The sequence below is a fragment of the Notamacropus eugenii genome, chromosome 5, assembly GCF_028372415.1.
Source record: "Notamacropus eugenii isolate mMacEug1 chromosome 5, mMacEug1.pri_v2, whole genome shotgun sequence".
Taxonomy (NCBI): domain Eukaryota; kingdom Metazoa; phylum Chordata; class Mammalia; order Diprotodontia; family Macropodidae; genus Notamacropus; species Notamacropus eugenii.
Window position 1 is genome coordinate 370494773 of NC_092876.1, and position 23871 is coordinate 370518643.

Sequence of the window (23871 nt, forward strand, 5' to 3'; positions counted from 1 at the left end):
CAAGTGGTTTTATAACAGTGAAGGCTCCATGGTTTCCTTTCTCTCCAGTCTTTTTTAATTCAGGTTAAAGATTCAAAAACATATGATACATTTCATAAAAGAATTCATTCATATTTTAAAAATCACTATGAAGGGAAAATCCTGAAAATGTCTTACACTAATCTCATGCACTCCTATCATTGATGGTACAGCCCAGAAAAAGGATGATTGATAATGGAATTGTAAAGCCAGCAATCATAAATCCAGGCTCATCACTGCTGGCTATCTTTCTACTTCTTTCCTCCCCTTAGTTGTTAAATTCATTAAGAATAATGTCTACAACTGGTGCCTCTGTTTCCCCTTTTCATACTCTTCTAAACCCTCTGCCATGTGGCTTTACACCTCATCATCCAACTGAAACTGCTTTCTTCAATGTCACTGAACACCTAATGCCAAATCTAATTTTGTCTTAATCCTTACCTCCTTGACCTCTCTGTAGCACCTGACCCTGTGGATCATCATTTCCTTTGGGAGACTTTCTCCTCTTTAGGATTTTGTGACACCATTCTCTTCTGTTTCTCCTCCTATCTATCCAACTGTTCCTTCTCAGTCTCCTTTGTTGGTTCTTTATTCATACTATTCTCACTAACGCAGGGAGGGAGGGAATAAGCATGGATTAAGTGCCTTCTATCTGCCTGGCATTGAGGTAGGCACTGGATATACAAATACAAAAAACAAAACAATCCCTACTTGCAGGAAAGGGGCAGTGAAGTGGCGCAGTGGGTGTAGTACCAGTCCTGGAGTCAGGAAGACTAAAATTCAAATCTGGATTCAGATACTTCCTAGCTATGTGACCCTGGGCAAGTCACTTAACCTTGTTTGCTTCCATTTTCTCATTTGAAAAATGAGATGAAGACGGAAATGGCACTCCAAGTCAGAAATGATTAATCAGGAAAAAAAAAATCAGAGTCGGGAAAAAAGAAGTAAATCTATAATTCTATTCAGAACAAATATAATTTAATACAAAGTAGTCAAGTTCAAGGTAATTTGGAAGAGAGGCAATAAACAATTATTAATTGTCTGCTAGTGCCAAGTACAGACTTTGATGCTATAATACTCTCAAGGAACTTACATTCTACTGAAGAAGCAATATGGGTTGATATAGATATAAGAAGAATAAATATAAAGAAAATAAATCCAAGGGAGTTAGGGTACAAAAAACTGGTGGGATCAGAAAAGGCTGCAGGTAGAAGGTGGGTCTTGAGTTATGCCTTGAAGGAAAAGAAAGATGCTTTTAAAGTCCATCATAGCTTGGCTGCTTCCTACCTACCCTGTTATCTTTTGCCCTACTTCCTTCTACATACTCTGTAGTTCAGGAATACCAATCTCAGAGTTGTTCCATATGTCTGGAACTCCTTCCCTCAAGGCTCAGCTAAAACCTCACCTTCTGCAAAGAAGTCTTTCCCAGTTCCTCTCAATGCAAATGTCCTCTGAGATTACCTACAATTTATTTTTTACATATCTTGTCTCTATATAGTGGTCTCCATGCTGTCTCCCCAGTTAGACCATAAACTCCCTGAGGACAAGGGTGGTTTTTGTTTTTCTTTGCAACTCTAACACTTAGCACAATGTCAGATACATAGTATGTTTTTACTAAATGACTGTTTTAACTCTAAGGAAGAAATGAAAAAGGAGTGAATGCCAGGGATGTATAAAAGCAGAGAGATGGGAGATAGGGTGCCATATGTGAGAGATACCAAGAAGGCCAGTTTTTGAATTATAGGGTGCAGCAAAGGGAATATGTATGAACTTATCAGAAAGATAGGTTCAAGTCAGATTGTGAAGAGTTTTATAAATTAAACAAAGGAATTTACATTTTATCACAGCAGCAATAGGGAACTACCGGAGTTTATTGAATAAGAGAGTAACATGATCAGATTTGCAGCTTAAGAAAAATCATTTTGGCAGCTGAGTGGAGAATAAAGTGTGAAAAAACTCGAGCCAGGAAGAATAACTTTGAGATTGCTGCAACAGCCTGTACAAGAGGCAATATGGGCCTGAATTATGGTGGGAGCTGTGTGAGCAGAGAAAGGATGAGAGATGTTATAGGGGTGGAAAAGGCGAAATTTGACAACTGACTAGTTATGTAGAATAAGGGAGAGTGAAGAATCTAGGATAATGACAAGGTAATGAACCTGGGAGCCAGAAAGAATAGTATTTACTTCCATGTAGGATCTGTGAATTTAAATAAGTTTATTTCTCAAATGAACTACACAGAGATAAAAAAGGTTGAAAATGAATTTCAATTAAAGTTCAGTGTGTCTTTTCTGTTGCTGGAGATTTTGTAGATGAAATCTGCGATACTCCAGTAAGCAGAGGATACATGTGTCCATTAGAATAGGAACAAGAATTTCTAGCGTGACCAAATAAAAATGTTTCTGTACAGAATTTCAAATGAGGAAAAAAATAAATTTGATGCTAACTATGACGCCCAAGTAGAATTTAAGAAAAGGATGCAGATGGATAACATATCCAATATAACCAACTTAGACCATTTATACTGCTAATCACAGAATAACTCAGAACTCACACCACAGTATAAAAAAAGTCAATGCTTTGCTTACTGTTTGAGATTTCTTCTTTTTCTTTTTCATGGATCTAAAAAAGCCCTGCTTCTCCTTCTCCTTGAGTTGTTCAGCATGACTAATATTTTCAGGACTTTTCCTAAATGGAAAAAGAATTTAATCATGTTAATAAACTTTTAATCATTTTTCATGTAACAAAGAAAAATGTTACTATTCAAAATGTATGACTTTAGGCTTAAAAAGAGCTGTATAAAGAACTAAGTAAGAAAAAACTGCAAAAATAGTCTTATGGAAACTAAGCATGGTAAGATTTCAGGTAACAATTATTCTAGTCAGTGTTAATGGAATTAATCTATTACTTTAGTAGACATTACAGGAATGATACCATGCTGATTAGAACCCTTGACTTTCAATATTTTCAATATGTGACTTAAAGGATTGATCATCTACAAAGTAGAACTGCACTCAATCAACCATTGGATCAACCATTTTGCTATTAGCAAAGTAATTAAGTATAAAAATAGCATTTCTACTGAAGTCATTGTACAAAAAAAAGTCAAAGATTTAAAAACTAGGTTTCCTTTAAAGCTCAATTAAGAAAAACAATAAATGGGGGAAAGGGAACTACATACAATGGATGTTTTATCACCAAGTAAGATTAAGGAGAAAAAAAAGGTTTAGAGTTGAACTACTGATATAACATATCTAATGGCCCTGACAAATATTATTTTAATGAAAAATGAAAAAGTTAGACAACAGATAATATTAACAATAACTCATCTACCTTAATGCTCAAGAGCCACTGCATCACTCAGTTTAATTATTTTTCACAAGGTTATTATGAAGATCAAATGAGATAAATGATGTAAAAGTAGTTGGACAAATACCTATATAAATGTAAACTATTAATATTTTTAAAGTAGTTGAACTATAATTATTCTAGAAGTAGAAATCTTGCATCAATGTGAGATTTTTAAATATGAAAAACCTGCTTTTATAAAACAATGAAAAATTATAACTGCAAATAATATAAAAGGTTATTTTTTTCCCATGACAGAGTTTTATTTTTTTATACTTAACACCTAAAGCAGACCAGGTGCAGAAAATTTTTTGAAAGCTTTTACTCAATGAGACAATTAAAGCAAACTGCATTTAATCTAAATTTGTGTCTTTAAGAACACATTACAGTGATTTATGGATTGAAAGAAACAAGGACATTCACAAGTATGCCTACATTTGGCTAAATAATATCACAAGTGGAAAGAATGATGAAAAGGATCAGGGTAAAATCAATTTATAACAATAGGACACCAAAATCAAGGGCAGGGGGAACAGATGGAAAAAAATGAGAATTGCTAGAGGCAGCAAAAATGACTAACATATAACACTGGCTTTTTTGTGTTTGGGGCCTAAAACTCCTTTAGTAATAGGTGAAACTGAAAAGAATATTCTAAGGAAGCATAATGTCCCTTATGATAACTTTCCAAGGGCCTGTAACATTTTTTTCACAGCATTTCCCCCCAAATTATTCCAAAATAATACAAGAAGTAAAACAATGTTCTACCTCTTGAAATAAATGTTTTTAAGCAAAAAAATACTTTTGATAGTCAATTCAGATTGATGGCCCTTAATATATTTCAGAGAATGGAAATTTTCAAACATGAAAGAATAGGGAGAATTGAAGATTCTCCAATGATAACAACGACATAAAATGATTCTTTGAGGTGTTACTAAGGAGATGGCTAGGTACCTCAAACACAATGAGTAATGATCATTAAATTATTGAAACTTCATGCCTCCTACTGAGGCACCCTTCGTGAAATACCAATAATGAAATCCCCCTTTGATAGGGCTCTTAGATTTTATACCAGACTGTATTTCATGGCAAAATTATAAAGGCTCCATTACAGAAACAACAATGTAATGGAGCCCTTCATATTACCATTCTTCTTCTATTTGTAAAATATGCAGATGTGAATATCAATTTTCCTGTCTTGATAAAAAAAAAAAGCAGTCATCTATGCCCCAGGATCACAGAAGAATTCCTAAAAATAATTCCATCAACTGATATAACACTCTAACCAAATTTCAAAGGGTTTAGCTTGTACTTATTACCAAAAAAATGTTTCCTAAGTCTTTTTAAATGAAATTCAAAGAGAAAGAAACTAGGATGGCCTGACAAGAGATATGAAGAGTAGGGGCAATAATTAATAAACAAGATAAAAGAGATTAGGGAAGGGAACTTAGGACATAGCAGAAACCAAGATAATATGAGCATAATATTATGTCCCTAAAATAGAAGGAAAGTTGAAATATTTCCACAAGCAGGAAGAAATAATGGTATATCAATTAAGTTGGAGTTCTATTCTATACAAAGAATTTTCAATATGAAGGTAGAGGGACAAGAATTCAGACTAGGACATCTGAAGTCACTTTTTTGTTATGATTAAAAACCTCACAAAGTACTCCAATCTTCCCCCATTCTCCCTCCAAAATACAGATAGTTTAGCTTTTCCTTAGAGGTAAGAAAATAAGGCGCATGATCTCCAAAATTGGGGTTAGAGGAGCTGGTGTCTGCTTTTTAGATAGATGGTACTCAATGTAATATTTACTGAATGAATGAGAGAAATAGGGAGATCTAAGAAGAGACTGAACTCATGTTTTCCCCTGTGCTATGAATAACATGAAAACTATATCTATTATCTGCTTAATCAGCATGCAGTTTGTGCCTTGTGATCCTTTCACACTGTGAAATAAATATGCACGGAAATGACATATGTACATGTTAGAATGCAGTGAACAGTGGAGAAAAGCACAACACAGGAAAAAGTAAAAAAGAATGTCAAAAAAGTCATGAATTCTTGGAGCTAAGTCTTCAGAAGAGAAGACTGTCAAATAACAAGTAATGGGGAGTTGGCTCATGGAACTTTCTGTTGAAGAGCAGTCCATTTGATGACAGTAGCTCCACAGCAAAGCTGATGTGGGCATACTGAAAAGAAATGAGTAACCACAAATTACAGAGCAGTTTTTACCAGGAGCAGGCACACAGGAAGAAAAAAAAAAGAGTTGTTAGATAGCAAGGAAGGAGACCAAAAAAACCCTCAACCACCGTGTGTGTGTGTGTGTGTGTGTGTGTGTGTGTGTGTGTGTGTGTGTGTGTGTGTGTAAAATTATATTGGTGGAGGAAAGAGTTTCCATTCCATCTATCCTATGCTGCATTTGATATGGGCATCCATTATTAGAACATGAATTACTTTAATAAGGGAGAAAGGAAAGAGGGAAGAAAAAAATCAAATGATTAAACAAATGAATAAATACGGGAAGCAAAACATAATAAACATATGAACTATTTATTAAGGAGGGAAATTCATTCACTCATTTAATAAACTTAATAAGAACTTATTGTGTACTGTGCTAGGAAGTAGGGAAGGTGTAGCAACAAGCACCCTGACACATCCAGGTTGGCCAGCAGGCATAGGTTCTTAGATCTGCTTTTCTAAAAGGAAAGAAACTTGTGAGTGGTCAACAATCTTCTTTAATCACATATACCAACAGACAAAAGACAAGCAGAGAAATAAAGCCCAACAGCTTCTAACTGTCTGACCATAAGCAATACATACAGCATAGATCAACAGACAGATCCAACTGTCTGATCATTACATACATACCTCCATAGTTACCAGAGAAAGAAGCACCAACATCTGGGTTTTCAAAGCTGGGAGTTCAGCTACCCAGAGTCTCATCTGGTGCATGAACTTTCTTCCAAAGAGTTAAGTCCCCAAGCAAAACCTCACTTCAGTGTATACATACACTTTTCAGAGGCATCACAACCCTCATGCCTTATTAACAAAAGCTGTGAAAGCCTTCATGCAAACAAACCTCCCCAATAAGCAAACTTTCCCTTTAAATAAGCTCCTCCCTCAATGGAGCATGAGGCTTATTAATGCGTGGGGAAAATCTTTGCCTTCCTACAAACAAACCTCCTCTAATCATGCAACTCTTGTTAACATTACAAGGGGATATGAAGATGTAGGAGTTTCTGAAGGATGGTTAGTATACAAAGGTATGAAGCACTGCCTCTGCCCTTAAGGAGCTTACACACTTGATAAATAAAGCAGAAAGGTTTTTTTAATTAAATTGCAAAAATATTTTTGTTCCATCAGAATGGCTAATTAGAGAATTAACAGAGTCATAGACAGAGCTCCTGCATCTGAATAAAGATTCCTCAATTCGAGGATCAGAAAAAAGTTCTGGGGACAATTGATAACCATAAAACCAAAAAAGGCAAATTCCTAAATATTAGGCTTTTAATAGTTGAAAATTTAGAAAACTTGTGAACTCTGTGGTTGGTAATATCACAGAAAACATAGATTTTTAAAAAATGAATAAAATAAAAACAAAAGTTAACCTGTTAAAAATCTGCATAGGCTGTTGGTGATAACCCGCTATGAATACCGCTACACGTGCAACTCTACGTGAGAAGAAACTGAGACCATGCAAGTCAATTACAGTAATGTCTTATTTATCTAGCAAAAAGTTGCTCTACTTAAGTGAATTGTCTAGATAAGCTAAAGCTTACCCTTTAATCTCCAACACTTATTCAGTCTACTTTTAATAGATATTTATGTAAAATGGAAAACATAACCCCATTCCTTCTTAAAGGACCCAGTTTACTGAATGCAGTTTAACCTTTTATTGGTGTCTTGGGTATAGAGTTATTATCCACATCAATATAGTAGTATATAGTATAGAATTATACAGGGTGCCTTTCCAGGGTTAATCAAGTATATGGGGTTGTTTGCATCTATGCAAAATGGTCTAAGTCTTCTATGATTTATAAGTTTATACAGTTTTAAATTTATAAATTTTAAAGTTTTAGTTTAAAGCTTAAATCACTGAATGAGTGTTGCATCAGGCAAACTGAGACCTGGGAAAGACCTTAGCTTAAAAAGACCAAGGTTTGCCACTGCATCTGGGGCCATCTTTAGTCTTCCTGACCTATAACTTGCCATTGGACTCTGATGACTCTGAAGCAGAGTCTTTGTACAACCCTGCCTCATTTAAATCCAATTCATTTGCAACATCACCCTCCTGATGACACGGGTCTCCCTTGAGAATGAAGGATGAACAACAATATATTTTTTTAACCAAAATAAGAGCAAATTCTGAGGAAGGGCCTCAGGGACTTCCTTTGAGTAAAATGCATTAGTTCTATGGCATTTATGTGGGCTGTTCAAAGGCCTTTCTGCTTCTAAGTTCATAACTGTGATATGGATAGTTGAGATTGCTGCATAAATGATTTCTAGATAAATGAGGTACTGGTGTAATATGTACTTACTAAAAAATGCAACAACATAATCAAAAAGAAAGTTTAACATTAGTAAGAAATATTCTACAGTTATAGCATGAAACAAACAAGCAATAAATCAGTCAATTGTGAATTGTGTTTTTAAAACAAGAGTTATCAAACTACTTTTTCCCCTAAACACATGTACAAAATATAGTGAACAAATTATAGACATCGTTCAAGAAAATGGAAAAAAAATTCTAAATGAGTCGTTGTTATTTTATGACTTTATGTGAAGAAATTGATTAGGAAATCTCAACAATATATTGGTGGAAGTCATACAAATCCCATAGCAATACCATCTGTAGATGTAATTCTTAAAACTATTAGTACCCTGCCACCTCTGCCTCCCTTTCCCTTCCTGCCTCTGTACTTCTTATTTTCATAAACATTTTTACCAAGCTTTTCTATACTTCCTCTACTATAGTTCTACTCCTATGCCTCTTTATGGCATGGTGGTTCCTCTCAACAGATTCTGGCAAGTTTGACCAAGCTAAAAAGGCTTCAAGTCTCTAGGTATGGATTAAATGTTTATTACCCAAGAACCAACTTTGAGAAATTCATGATTTAGGTGAAGGGTGATGAACATCTTAGTCATAGCAATTCATGAAGACCATCTACTAAGGTGTAGCGGGTAGTGAACTGTCTCAGTGGGTAAGGACTGATTCCAACAAAATCTTAAAGAACTGAAATGTTTACTTACCAATGCTAAGTTAATGATGGATGTAGTCAAAATAATTGTTAAAATATTGAAAAAGTACATTACTAATACTGATTACTGTCTGATTTGATTTCTATTTCACTTAATTCTTGTGGTCCTGTGTGAATATGCAGTTTAATCTCTCAACCCCTTGCACTGTTCTCTCCTCCTTACAATAATTTTACATATGTGTATATATATATGTACATATATACATATGTATATATGCCTATTTGTATCTAATGGCAGCCATTTCTAGGGCATGGAGTGGAAGAGAGGAAAAAAAAGAAATTTACATTTTAACTTTGTTGTATATATGGAGGGAATAGCAAGCTGTACATGGTAGATTTGCAGTTTCATGTGCAATCATCTTTTTTATTTTAAGTGTTAGAGAAGTGCTTATTTTGTTCTGTGAATTGAAAATAAAGTAATTTTTTTTACAAAAAGAAATTATTGTCTTAATAGAAATGATAACTGAACCCATAGGAGCTCATGGGATTGCCAATTGAGACAGTATAGTGAGAGAGAAGAGGTCCAACGACAAGAATAAGCAAAAGATAAGGATGTAAGTCCTTTTTTAAAGCATGAAACAAAGAAGAGAACAGGATGGGTAAGGAAACTTTACAATTGGTAACAGGGTTGACAGTATCTTGAGGGTAAAGACAACATGACTAGTTACAGAGTTGAGGGTAGAGGATAATACGGAAAAGGTTGGAAAGTAGGAATGAATGGCTGATAACATCCTCCCTCTGTCCCTCCTGTGACTAAGAAAAATTCATTGTTCAAGTTCACCTGTAGTAAGGTCAGAGATAGTAGATCAGACAATCTTGAAGGATAGCTCAATGGTGTAAAGTTACTAGACCAGACTCCCTGGTGGCCACCTGTATGGCTCAAGAATAACAGATTTCCTTGAGACAAGAATAGAACAGTGATTAGCAGAAGAACTGGATTTCCAAATGTAATTCATTGTAGGCCAGCAGAATTTCTGAATCAAGTTCAGAAACAAAGAAGCATGACTTAGGCAATTACAGGACAAAATCAATTACAGAGTAAAATCAAATACAGAATCAATGCTTGCTTTTCTCACTATTTGGCAATTTAAGAGATCATTGGTAACACTGGAGAAAGTCAGTTCAATTGACTGACAAGGTTGGAAGCCAGATTTCAGTGTTAAGAAGAGAGTAAATAAAGAGGAAATGGAAGCATTTAGTGTAGACATCTTTGTCATAAAAAGGAAGAGAGAAACAGGATGATAGTTAGTGGGAGTGGTCAAATCAAATGAGAGCATTTTAAGAATGAAGGATACAGGTGTGTTTATAGGCAGCAGGGATGGATCCATTAGCGAGGGAGAGACTGAAGATTAAAGATTGAACATGTTGGGGGAGGAAGGATAATCTGTCAGACAAGGCTGGAGGAGTTGAGATCAAGGATACATATAGTAAGGCCAGAGCTTTGGCAAGAAGTCCTCCTGCTTGTCAGAAACAGGAGTAAAAAGGGAGACAATAAAGGGAAATATCTAAGTAATGTGAGATGACAAGGAGAAGAGGAGGACCTTTGGTGTGGTGTTCATTTTTTTTTAGTGGAGCATGAGAGGGTCAGGCGCCAGGTACTGTCTGAGGAGAGGTAGGAAGGCCTGTAGCAGCTGAAGGGAGAATCTATTAGAGGAGAGTGAAACATTACTGCCTTGTTGCAAATGGGACCCACTTTGGATCAGATAACATAATTTTGTAGTGATCCCAATCAGTATTGTTTCAAGTTATCCACTTGCTCCAGGGAGTATCACTTTGAAACAAAGGTGCCAGACTGTGGAAGAAATATAAGTTATAGTTTGCAATGAGCGATAGGTGAGAGGCAAGGGGTTCAAGAGTACAGAGTTGGAACTGCTTGTCAAGGAGTTTAGTTTGGTCAGAGAGCATCCAGGGAATTTTTTTCATCTTCACTGCAAATGACAGGAATGAAGAGACAAAAATAAGAAAACTTGTTAATGTTATTTTGAGCCCAGGCCACTGGCAATTAGTAGTTGATCTTTATTATAAAATGCTATTGTTCCTGGGAATTGCCTTGAGAGACATAGATCTTGTTTATGGAGACTGGCCAGAGGGAGACAACAATACCAAGATCTATTTCTAGTCTAAGTCAGAAGAGCATAAGGGAAGATTCATAAGGGAGAATCTTCCAAAGAGAGTCTTCTTTCATGTAACATTTAAGTGCCAAACTTTACTTCTATCAAGAGATAATAATAAATTACATCTCTTTATCAAGTAACTCACTAGAAAAAGGGGATTTATCCTGGCAAGAAAAACTCCTCTGAAGAGTTTCTCCAGGGTTTGCCAGCACCTCTTTACATTAGAATTTTCAGATCTCTGCTTTAAGAAAAATCAAAAGTGAAATGGAATACTTACCATGGATCAAATGTTGTTTGTCTTTTTGAGTGGTTTGTCCCAGAGCTGCTCTCTGATGGCAGGGAAGCAACTCTGGATGGTACATTATTTTCATGGAATGAATTATCCGGACGTGGAGACGGAACTAAATAAAAAACAGTCCAGAGTTACTAAAAAAGCTCATTTTGTCAAATCTGATTTGCTATGTCATTGTACCTCAATCCCCTTTATCTTTCACCAAAAAAGGGAAAACAGAATGCAAACCCTGCCCCCATATGCCCTGGACATTTGACATAACTGTGACTCAAACATTTATACTTTTTCCATTTTTCTATTATTTTCTAATACTTTCTATTATTTGTAATGTGACTCAATATATTACTAGGTACTTTTGGCACAAAATTGACTTGTTTCAGCTTAACTGATTTGTTCACTTAAAAAAACCCTATAGGATATTAAAAATATGTAAGCATGAATTTAAGCTTTTTTCTATTTCTTGATGTAGCTTTTGGAAAAACAAAAACAAAAATCATGGGATCCAATATTTCAAAAATCAAACATGATCTCAATAGGAACATAAGATAACATAACTATATTGCCTAGTTGTCTGTACAAAATATAGAATATTCTACATATGGAAATAAAAATTGTCTCCCCTGATGAAAGATGACTTTCCTAGGGTTTTCCATTGTAGAACAAAGACACATAAAATAAAGTTGTAACAATAGTGAGCCAATGCCCTGTCTTCAATTTCCCCATGCCCAATTTCTTCTGTCAATTTCTAAATTTAGCATTAAAAAGAATGCTAATTTTAATTTCATAGCAAACAGAAAAAAAACCAGGCAAATAAAGATAAATAATACCTTACTTTCTATTTGGTAGAGGAGGGCAGCCAGGTTAGGGAGGGGACTCAAAAACCCACATCATATGAAGAGATGGTGGAAATGGAAATGTTTAGCTTAGAGAATGTGGGGTTGGGAGACATCAGAGAGGCTTTTAATTATTTGAAAAGCTGTCATATGCAAAAGGAATTAGATTTGTTCTGAGTGCACAGAAATAGACAGACATTATAAAGGAGATTAAGGCTCAATATAAGGAAGAATTTTCAAACAAATGAAATTATCCAAAAATGGAACAGAGGTCCTCCTGAGGCAAGAAGCTCTGTGTTATGAGGATATCATGGAGGAGATTCATCCATTTGGTTAGAGTTTAGACTAGTGATCTCTGAGATCCCTTCCAACTACAGGATCCTATGACTAAGCTGTAATTTAATTCTGCCCTGTGACTGGTAATTGTAGCATCTCAGGTTTGGAAGTGGAAGGGATATGCTAGTCCAGCCCCTTCATTTTACAGTGGAGGTCCAAGGAGGTGGAGGACCTTCCCTGAGGGCCCTCAGGCCTTGTCCATATCTTGTTCCACTGAATCCTGCTGCCTCCATGAAAAGGGAAGGGAGGAATATTCATTTAAACATGTACTAGCTCAACTTGCTTAGTTTCATTAATACCATGACATTTTTATCTGCCTAACTGTTTCTAGACTGGAACTTACACAGTGCCCTTTTTGCCAAATCCTGAGATGGACATATTTGACTTAATGTACTTGTAAACAAAGACAAGTTTTAAATCCAAATTTCCAGAGGCCAAAGACTAATTCATTAATTCAGTGTTCCAGCTAACCCCTTTAAATTAACTTTTAACATCAAGGAACAACCTTAGGTCTTTTAGAAAGATAGTATTATGTACATCATAACAGGAGAACAAAATTATGTGACAAGAACAAACTTAAAAAAACAACATGGTAGAACTGATAGGCACGAGAGTTGGAGGTAGAAAGATCTGGGTTTAAAACATACTTCAGACACTTATTGGCTGTGTGACCCTGGGCACATCACTTAGTGTTTCTATGCCTCAGTTTTCTATAAAATAAAAGGGTTGAGTTCTATGGCTGCTAATGTCCCTTCTAGCAATGACTCTATGACTACTCTTTTCCTTTCTAGGTCAGTTCTCCTCCAGTTTGTTTACCCACTTGTAATTCTCCTGGATCATCATCCATGTCATGACAACTTTCGATAGACGAGTATATATAATGCTCTGTACTTGGCTTTCTTTTTTCTTTTTTCCTTTTTTTCTTCCTTGATCTCATTTGGGCCCATGGGTTCAATTATCTTCTCTACACAGATGACGTACTGAGTGATACAAGGATGTCCCCAAAGTCTTCATGTAGTTCTAAGCTACAAATAATTTGTGCAGTTCTAGCTTACATAATAGAAGTGTTGTTCTATCTAGCCTTAAGTCTCTTCTCCTGAGCTCATCATCCACATCATCAACTATCTATTGGATATTTCAAATTGGATGTCTCTTAGGCATCTCTAACAAGTCCACAACTAAACTCATTATCTCTTTTACCAAATCATCCTCTTCTCTAAACTTCTATATTTCTATCAATGGTACTACTATCCTTCTAGCCTCCCAGGCTTACAACCTTGGCATCATCCTTGATTCCTCACTCTCTCTCAACCCATATATCAATTGTCAAATTTTGTCTGTCTCTTTTCTGTCTCTCCAGTATCACTCAAATATTTCTCCTTTTCTCCACTCACAGAACCACTACTATAATCCAGGTCCTCATTACCCTTCACCTGAACAATAGTCAACCAATTAGTTTCCTTATCTCAAGCCTCTCCTCATTCCAAGTCTGCATTCTTTCTAGGTACTTCCTAGCTATGTGACACAATGCAAGTCACTTATGTACTCCATGCCTTAGAACCCTCAACTTTAATATAGAAATGGTTAATATTTGCACTACTAACCTCACATATTTATCATGAAGAATAAATTAGATGATAAGTGAAATTTTGCAAACTATAACATGCTATATAATCATGAATTATTGTTAATAAGGATAAGATGAGGTTAAATTTAAAGGACTCTGAGGTCCCTAGTGGGTAACTGGAGGAGGCCTTTAAGGGTCAAAATGAGATGTCTCAACTTACTGCACGTATGTCTTTATTTTGGTTTGTCCAGGGAGAGAAGGCATCTATGAGCTTAGAATACATAATAGAGCAACTAAACTAAATAGTCTTTACAACATTACTACATTTACTACATTAACTTTTTTATAACTTGTACAATTCTAAATTCATTTCATTCTGATATATATTAAATATCAAAATGCATCCTGAACTTGAAAAAGTGTATCCCCTTGTAAAATTACCTCTGTAAAAACTACCAACTCTTCTTGGAACAGGATCATTATATAGATGTCTGTTTTCTTTTGTGGCTGCTCCATCATCTGAGTGGGGGTCATGATAGACTCCACCCTAAGGGAATGTAGAGTATTTTAAAAAATTAATCAAATAGATTCAAGTTCACTTTAGCTCAGGGAGTTTTAACCTGAAGTCAGTGGACAAACTTTAGACACTCTGTTAACTTGGATAGTAAAAAATATTTTATCACTATTTTAATCTCTAAGTGAAATTTAGCATTTCCATCAATTATGAATGCAAGCAACAAATGTAATTCTGAGAACAGACCTAAGGAACAGGGGTCCATGACCAAAAAAGGTTCAGAACCCCTGCTTTTAGCTAGAATTTCTGTTAAGGTGCTGAAGACAATTATAATTTTTTTTTATCTTTGTAATAAAAGACCAGAATTACATTTCCTAAGACAAAAATGATTTACTTTGAGAGGGGAAGGGGCAGTATTTCTGAAATACATGTTAAAAATATAATAATTATTAAATAAGTCAAACCTCAGATTTTTGCCGTGAGTGAAATGAAGACGTGCCTTCTCTAGAGGTTTCTTTAGCTGAAGACCGTGATACACTTAGCTCTGTGGGGATCTGTTCTCCTGGCTGGAAATAGACAAAAATGTAAACATGGAACACGTGCAATACTGATACACCTAGCAACTAAAATCATTTAAAATTAGGATGCTCTCATTTAACCTAATCCAACATTTTATATAGCTGAAAGAAAAAAATGCATGTGGTATTTGATGACATGGGTGAAATTTATGAAACAAATTCGCATCTATTTCATGAAAGTGAAAGCAAAAAAAAAGAAAGAAAAAAAGTCAAATTACATAAATAATAAAACTCATCTTATTAAAGTTAGGGTTGGCAGGGAAGAAATTAGCTCATCAACAGTTTAAATGATTTATATACAAAGAATTCTGTAATTTTAAAATTTCTCTGTGATATAATGAATAAAGGTTTGACTCCATCCATAGTTCTTGAAATTCTAGATCTGAGAAAATAACTAGTTTTTTGGTGAAATCTCTAGTACTTTTAGGTTGAATTTTCAAATAAGAACTAGAAAAGTCTAGGATTATTTTTCATGAGAAAAACAGTTGGAAACTGGTAACAGAGAAGTTGCTCACAGATTCAGAAGATGACAAATGTTTACAAAACCAAGAATGCACACATACTCAATAGATTTAATATTTAAACATTTCATACCTAAATGTTGTCTAGGTTCTTCACTATCTCCTAATTTTCTTTGGGATATTATCCATTGTTTAATACATTTCATTAGTCATATTCATTTTATTGCTCTTCTCTGAACTTCCTCCAAATTCTCCCCAACGACCTTTAAGTAGTCAGAGCCACCAAACTACCAGTCATAGTCATATACAAGGGGGAAAAGTAACATCTTCTCTACTCAAAGAAGAAGGCTAAGAGGAAGTCAATAATTACTTAAGGGAATTAAAAAAATTACTCTGGTGGATGATTTTCCTTGGTATTTACTTATAGCTTATGGATGGGTACTATCTGAGGTTCAAGATAACAACTGTTTTCTTGAAAATGTCAAAGCATTTATTTTCTTAAGCTTAAATTTACTTACGGGGCTTGATAAGTCATCTTAAGTTTGTCCATCCTTCTACCTTCTGCTTGTATCACATTTAAACTATTCTGAAAACAAGGACCTAGTCCATTTATAAAGATCCCCAGGGGAAGGAGATTTCAAAACATCCCTCAACAAATCATGTCACTTTAAACAACCTTCACTGTCAGGAAATTATTGTATATATCTAGCCAAAATTCTTCATGTGATAGCTTAAACCAAATTTTCTCTTCCTTTTATATGGTTACCATATTTCAAGAATCTAGGATTTCATTAGTGTGGGTACTCCCTTAGCTGAGGTAGACAGCAATCTCCTCTCTTACCTGGGAATTACTATAATGAATAGGTGAACGAATAGGCAGGTGGTGTAGTGAATAGAGCTGGACCTGAATTCAAATCCAGCCTTAAATACTTACTATCTGTGTGAACCTGGGCAAGTCATTTAACCCTGTTTGCCTCAAGTTTCCTCATCTGTAAAATGAAGTGGAGAAGGAAATGGCAAACCACTCCAATATCTTTGCCAAGAAAAACCCAAAGGGGTTTCAACAAAGAGTTGCACTTGACTGAAATGAATGAACAAGAACAAAATGTAAAAATTAAACACCCTGAGGTCAACTTGGCAATGAGGCTCTCTGAACCATCTGATATTGTTCTTCCAGAAACACAGACATACATATCACTTGCCTATATTGGTTGGTAGGGTCTGTCAGAGATTACTGCCATAAATCTCTGAGAATCTAGAGTCACTTCTAAAGTATGATAAATCACCTAAATAGGACTTTAGTAGCTACCACTGTACTTTACTTATTTTTACCATGATCGTTTTAGTTATTTTCCAAATTACTGTCATCTTTATTTTACCTCTTAGCTTGAACACCATCTTCCAGTTCCTATATTGTTCCTTTACAGCTGTTTGGTCCAGAAGTGGACAGTCTGTAAGGCAGTCTGACCTGTGCTGAGTACAGTATTATTGATGTCTGATCAACTGGTCATCCAAAAGGTCTACTAATACTTCTTCTGCCAATATTCACAGGCTGTCATTCATTTTCAACCTTATTTTGTATGATTTGCTCTTGTTCCCTAATTGTTTGTGTTTCAATGCTAATAATTTATTTTTGACTGCTCTGTAATTAGGGGTTCTTAACCCAAGGTCCATCAACTTGTTTTTTTTCAAACAATTTGGTGACTGTATTTCAGTATAGTTGGCTTCCTTAGCAATTCTATGTAGTTTAAGTTTTAAAAAAATCATTTTGAAAAGGGGCTCAAAGTCTTCACCAGACTGCCAAGAGGGATCCATCACCCAAGAAAAGCAAAGAACCCTCCTCCTAACTTATCAATTGTTTTAAATTCTAAAGTAAAATAATAACCCAAGGCTCTACTGTCAGCTTTTTTCTCTCCATTAACTTCCTAGAAAGATAACTTATTTTCTGTATGCAAAAGACTGTCAAATCTAAACCTCCTATCCTCTCTGTCATCTATGTTTTGATCCTTTATTTCCAATGGTCCACAGAATACCTCTGAGTGGTCCATGGTCACCTCAAACTCAACAAATTTAAAACAATAGAGTATAGTGGAATGAGCACTCAACTGGGAAAAAGAAGACCTTGATACCAAACCTGCTGTGCTGCTTATCAGGTCAACACCACTAAAACTTCTTTGAACCTCAATTATGCTACTAAATCAAAAAGTAGCACTGGATGATCTTGAATGCCCCACTAGATATATAGTTCTCTGATTTTTATGAAGCTAAGTTTTCCTCTCAGCTGGCTTATGTCTTTCAGCAATATTATGCTCCTTTTAGTCCATCAAATAAAAGTCTTGGAGACAGCTTTGATTCTTCTAATTTCCCACGTCTAATCTCTTTCATCATTTTTTTCTTTCTTTCTTCAAAGGATTTCTCTGACTTGTGCTCTCTCTATTCTCAATGGCTTTGTCTTAGCCTAGGCCATCATGATCTCCTGCTTTAATTACTGAAAATTCCTTGGTTTGCCTGTTACTAAGTCTCTCCCCTTCCAATTTTTTTTGTATACCACAGCCAGACAATTTTCTAGAGTGCTTCTTTGACTTAATTTTGCTTTTACCTTGCTTAGGAATGGAGCCTAAAGAATTAAGTCCAAGGTCTCCCACATGTTCCTCTATGATCTGGTTCCCACCCTCACCTCCTTATTCAAACTTATTTCTTATTACTTTCTAAAATAGCGGTCTGATCCAACAGACCACTCCCTTCATTACCATCTGAACATTTATGTCTTTTTTGTATTTGCTTATGTAGTCCACCCTACAACTTTGAAATCTCTTTCTTCTCATTCATCTGAATCTTATCATCTTTAAAACTTAGCTAAAATCTCTCTTTCATGAAAGCATTCTCCAACAGCTTCAACTTCCACTACTATTTCCCTTATGGTTCTCTGTGACATTTTTGCAAACTCATAAGGGCACAGAACATTTTTTTTTTTTTGTTTCCCTCATGGCATTCACACCATGCTAAAAACATAGAAAGAAGTGACTACTCACTGAAAATCTTATCCTTCAGAAGGTTTTAATCTGTTATCTCATTATTCTCTGTATACAAGGGGTGGTCATAGGTTTCACTTATATTCTCCAGGTATGATGGCACATGCTAATTTAGAGAAGTCATAAGACCTAGGGTTGTGTCTTGATTATGTCCCTTACTACGTGTGTCAGATGTCAGGGAATCCATGAACCTCAGTTTCCTAATCTGTAAAATGGTGATGATAATAATGCTGGTGGTGTTATATACCTTACAAGACTGTGAGGATAGTGCTTCAGAAACTTCAAAGGCCATGTAAACGTGAGTAATTGTTACTGCTACTATCCTGATCAAATAAATACACTTGGCATAAAATAGACTTCTAAAAGGGTAGTGGTTAAATGATTTCTCTTTAAAACATTTTCCTACAAAAGAGAAATTTCTCCTCATTTCTCCTTGATCTGGGTGAATGTGTAATTTTATAAAAATGTAATTTCAAAGCACACTATTATACCTTCAAAGGTATTATCAATTTTAAACTAGGAGGAATCACATCTGGACTCTGAAAAGCATTAAGATGTCTCCAAACTTTCATTTTCCTATCTATCTTTTGGTTATTTATAGACATTTTTTATTATTTATAGACATTTTCATAAGGTTTAAAATACATAAAAATGTTTATAGACATCAACTTAGAATCTAAGATGTATCTGCAGTCATTTAAAAACTTTTGACTTGAGTTAGGAAACCAAGTCAGGAAAGCCGTCAGTAAAAAATGTACTGAGAGTATGTGGGTTGGTGAGATGGAAGAATATGCCTGTGAATTCACCCGCAAAGCAAAAAGTTATGGGGGAAAAAAAACCTTGTGGATTTCATTACTAATTCAAAATGAAATTTTATTGAAAAAATGTATTGTAATATAAAATTTAACAAAAGAATCAGATTTTTAGAGAACTGTGGAATCCTCCCTACTGCCCAATTATTAATGACTCAAAGATTCAGCATTATTATTGTTTTATTTTTATTATTTTTAACAGATAGTATTGATTCACTTTTTTTTCTTTTAAAGTGTTTAGAAACTACCCCTATCGTTGTATCCTTAAGATATCCTACAACAGGCAAAATTTCAGACTGACTCTATTCAAATCCTCTGCACCATCTTCCCGTGATGTGCCAACAGATCTGGTGAATAGCCTAAGTTGTACCTGTGGTGATAACAGTTGAAGGCTGTTGGCTCTGACTGCCATCCCTTGCCCTATGTTCAAGCCTCCATCTGAGCCTTTCGCTCTCACTTTGTCCCGAGTCACGTACATGGAATGCCTATGAGGCCGCTGCTGGGAAGAGAAAGGGCTGGTATAGCCTAGACCATAGGAAAATGATTCATGTGGTGCAGACAGTGAGTGTGAATGGCTTCCATCCATGTGGTCAGGCAATTTCAACTCCTCCATTGTTTTAGAATGTCTTGCTGTTGTTCGCCGTGAGTCCAGCGTGCCCTCACTTCGGTTAGTTCTCCCAGAAGGACTAAGCAAAGTTCTACTATCACTGTGCCTGGGAGGGGTTGGGCTGGTGGGAGAGTTCAAATCTAGGCAGCTGGATGGAAAATATCTGCTGCTATTGGGATCAGAAATCTGAACTCTGGCTTCAGAAAGGTTGCTCACAGATTTGGAATCAGTCAGAACCCCATGACTTTTGGCCTTTGCCCTATAAGAAGGACTCTTAGAGGACTGGGGAATAGTGTCTATATAGCTATGTCGTCCATGCTTTTCACTAGGCTGTAATGTTCCAGTTTTGTTTTGGGAACTTTCCATAAATGAGTGTCGGTTCTGCTGAGACCTACTGTTTGACTTAAGGTATTTTGTGCCTGGGCCCTCAGAAGCCTTTTGGTCAATACTGAAATCAAATTCTGTTTTTGATTTTGATTCTTTGGGGCTAAGAAGATGTGGAATGTTGTTATTGGTGAGATCTTTGTTTGCAGATCCAGGTGGGTTACTTGCTTGATAGGGTTTGGTGTGCATGGGACTATGAGAAGCTCCAGAAAGATTTCCATTGAGGAAGCTTTCACTTGCTGGAAGAACATCTTCATTCCGTGGAAGTCCAACACTCAGGTTCTGTATATCCTTGCTGTTAGATCTGTGATGTGCCTGCAAAGCAGTATTTTTGCTTGCTTGATTTCTACATTAAAAACAAAAGAAGCATTAACATATGAACTCTCCTCACAGAGACATATATAAAAATGTGTTTTAAAAGATCAGATAGTAAAGATTTCTCAATGAACAAAAATGCTAACTTTTAAAAATAACATGTCTACATTGTAGTAAACTATGGGTAAAATCATATTGCAAAAAGAATTACAACAAAGGTTTTTGCAATAATATTTCCCTGTCACATCCTATGAATGGCCCACAGAAATAATTTTCCTATTGATATTGTTCCAACAAATTCTCAATAATTAATATTTCAGTGCAACTAATGCTTTGTTTAGGTCCTGCCTATGAAATAATCATGTCTCGTGAAGAAAAATTATTTTATAATAGAACATCTATGGAAAAGAAAAGATATGAGCAGTAGCTAAACTCTTCACAGTTCCTTTGTTTTTCTTGGATACCAGTAAACAACATTTCACCTTCAGTTTTTCACTTTATCTCATTTCAAATATCCCAAAACACCCCAGTGAGGAAAAGACACTTCAATTAAAAAGCAAACCTCTCTCTCCATAAGCACACACATATACACAAAAATCTGGGAACTTTGAAAAAAAAGGATAAGATACATTTAGAGATACATTTATCTTTGTTCTATATATATCTATATTCTATGAACTAAGAGAAGAGTGATAAAGGCATGCCTTTATCACTCTTCTCTTACTTCACAGAATTTCTTATTTCACTTGTTCCATCACAGCTCTCTTCAGAGTTAGACCTTCCCTGCTCCCTCCACCCCTCCTCCAAGGTAGTATTAGCTTGGTTTTGTCTCTCTATGCAGAGTGCCCTGTGAGGTTTCAAACATAATAAGGTCTGTACTCACATTTTAGAAAAGTAATAATTGTGCAGTTTTTACTTTGTACCCCAAACTGGGAGCAATTACTGAATGGAGGAGTTTTCATTGCAAGATCAGATTCCTTCAAGGCTTTCACTGTTGTTTAAAATAGATATTGTCTCACATACCAACATTACAAATTGACAGAGATTTTCTTTAAAATTTAGAAGTTTATTTCATATTTAAATTTGAAAACAAAATAAAATATTATTGCAAAATAAAACTTCATTATGAAAAGTGGAACTTTGATGTCTTAACAGGATTATTTCATTTTATCTGTAGTTTGGGGATGGACAGGTTTTTGCTAAAGAAACAACTCAAACAAATGATTCTCTGTTCTTTCCAAGTATTCAGGAAACTCTTGCTTCAAATATAGCTACTGTCAGAGATGGTTTGATTAGGGATGATTTTATTCTCTTTATGCTGCAATGAAAGAAATGTCACATTTTTCTCAGCAGTATGGTAATCTGTGAAAACAAGCCTTCAAATTTTCCTCATCAGTATGTATGCTCATGCATCATAAATGAGGGGCTTCTTCCTGTCCTCCTACTTCTCAGATGGTGATCTCTGCCAAAAAGTATTTGAGAAGCTGTTCTAAGACCTGACATTAAGGAAGCCTAAAGCAATGCTAAATGTCTCTTCTCCAAAACATATTTCATTAAAAGCTTCCAGCCAGGCCCCAAGAGTCACATTATTAAAAATGAAAACAACAAAAACCAATCCTCTCCATTTTCCCAAGACCCTACCTTAATTAAAAACTATTAACTAAATAATAAGTTTCAGACCTGGAAAAATATTTCATTCTTTTTGCATATGACAGCAATAGAATCTCTCAAGGATGTTCTCCCTCATGAAAAGACTCTAGGTTCTAAACCACTGCTGCTGCTGTTTGTCCTTCAGAAATCAAAAAGAACTTTTTGTTTGTTTCTATTTTCTTTGAGGAAACCACTATCTTTCTGGTAATTTGAGTTCACAACTTTATAATCATCCCTGCCTTTCTCTCTCTTCCTAACCCCACCAAGGCTTGTTGATTTTACTTCCACAAAATATGTCTTTCTCACTTGTACCCTTTGATTCAGGACCTCATCACACCTTTCTCGCCTATAATAACAGCCTGACTAATGAATCTCCTTATTTTAAGTGTCTCCCTTTCAAAGGTACTGGTAGGACCATGTTGCTTCCTTGTTGAAAAATATCCAGTAGCACTCCAATGCAATTAGGATAAAATGTAAACCCTCCATTAAGGGGGTCCTATGTACCTGTTGCTCCAGCCTTATCTTACACTACAGTTTCATTATTTCCAAGTTCCACCAAACCAAACTACTACCTGTTCCCTCAACTCAACACAATTTCTCTTTCTCCTTATCTTTGCACATATTATGTCTCATATTCAGAATGCACTCTCTCCTCATTCCTACACCTTAAGATATTCGACTTTTTTCAAAGGCCCAGCTAAGAATAACCTTCCCATGGAAGTTTTCCCAGATATATCTGTTTGTGTACATGTTATATCTACCCCAACTCACCTGCCATCAGTGAATGCTCCTTGAAAGCCAGGGATGGTTTCATTTTTATATTTGTATCCCTGACATGTAGCACAGTATCTGGCCCATAGTAGGTGCTGAAGTAGGTGTATGATACCTTGTTGAACTGAATTACAATTGTATACCATTAGTTGAAATACTTTAGATCCTTCTTCATTGAAGCTACAAAGATAAAGCCACACCAAAAACAAAGACTCCACTTTTTGTTTTTGACATACTTTTTTCTCCTTTACCTTATGAGCTGGAAGAGGGTTCATCATGGAGACTTTTGATCTCCCAAAATGTCTCTAATACTTCCACAAATGTCTCTTAATTGTAACACTGAATGACTTAGACACAAACCTAAGTAAAACAGTGGACATTTAGCAGAGATAATCTAATTTTAAAATTATACAAGTTCTATTTAAAGAATTTAAAATGTACAGTTAAGATAAGGTACTCAAATACCAAAATGGTATTCACATAAATCTTATCAATAAAACTCTTCCCTTCTTAATCTCAACCACTTTGTGAACTAGCTCAATTCTATACTATGCTTCACTCCTGACTCCCTTCCTCTTGATCTGTTCCAACCCTTTGCCCCTTTGTCATGCCTTGCCAAACCCTGACCTCAGATTATTCCCTCATCCATTTCCTTCACTCCTATTCAGATGCCAAAAAGAGTTGGAGGAAATCACAAAACCAAGATGACTGGGTCCACTACAAATTTATGTCATCTAATTTCAGCAAGATCCACACTATAAGCAAAGCAATTCTATTCCTCTCTGATTCCCTATCCTATTCAATACAGTTGACTGTTCCAAACCTTGTCTCACCTCAAGTTTCCCATAGGATCCATATCTTCCACTCTCTCAGCTGAGGATCACAGGTCATATATACTGAAAAAAACCTGAGGCTCCCTCCTCTCTCCTCATATCATATTGTCACTGACATAATTTTGCATGATCTATCCCTTCATTTCAGTC

General features: G+C 35.6%; 1 protein-coding gene across 1 annotated transcript in view; it reads right to left on the minus strand.

Annotated features, from left to right (window-relative positions):
- The window catches only part of CDKL5 (cyclin dependent kinase like 5), a 254855-nt gene that overhangs the window by 9160 nt on the left and 221824 nt on the right, over positions 1-23871 (minus strand). The window contains exons 12-16 of the mRNA XM_072614215.1: positions 19532-20498; positions 14743-14844; positions 14206-14311; positions 11014-11137; positions 2604-2703 (exon numbers count right to left, since the gene is read on the minus strand). Coding sequence (XP_072470316.1) covers positions 2604-2703; positions 11014-11137; positions 14206-14311; positions 14743-14844; positions 19532-20498 — 1399 coding nt within the window. The remainder of the gene's footprint in view (positions 1-2603; positions 2704-11013; positions 11138-14205; positions 14312-14742; positions 14845-19531; positions 20499-23871) is intronic.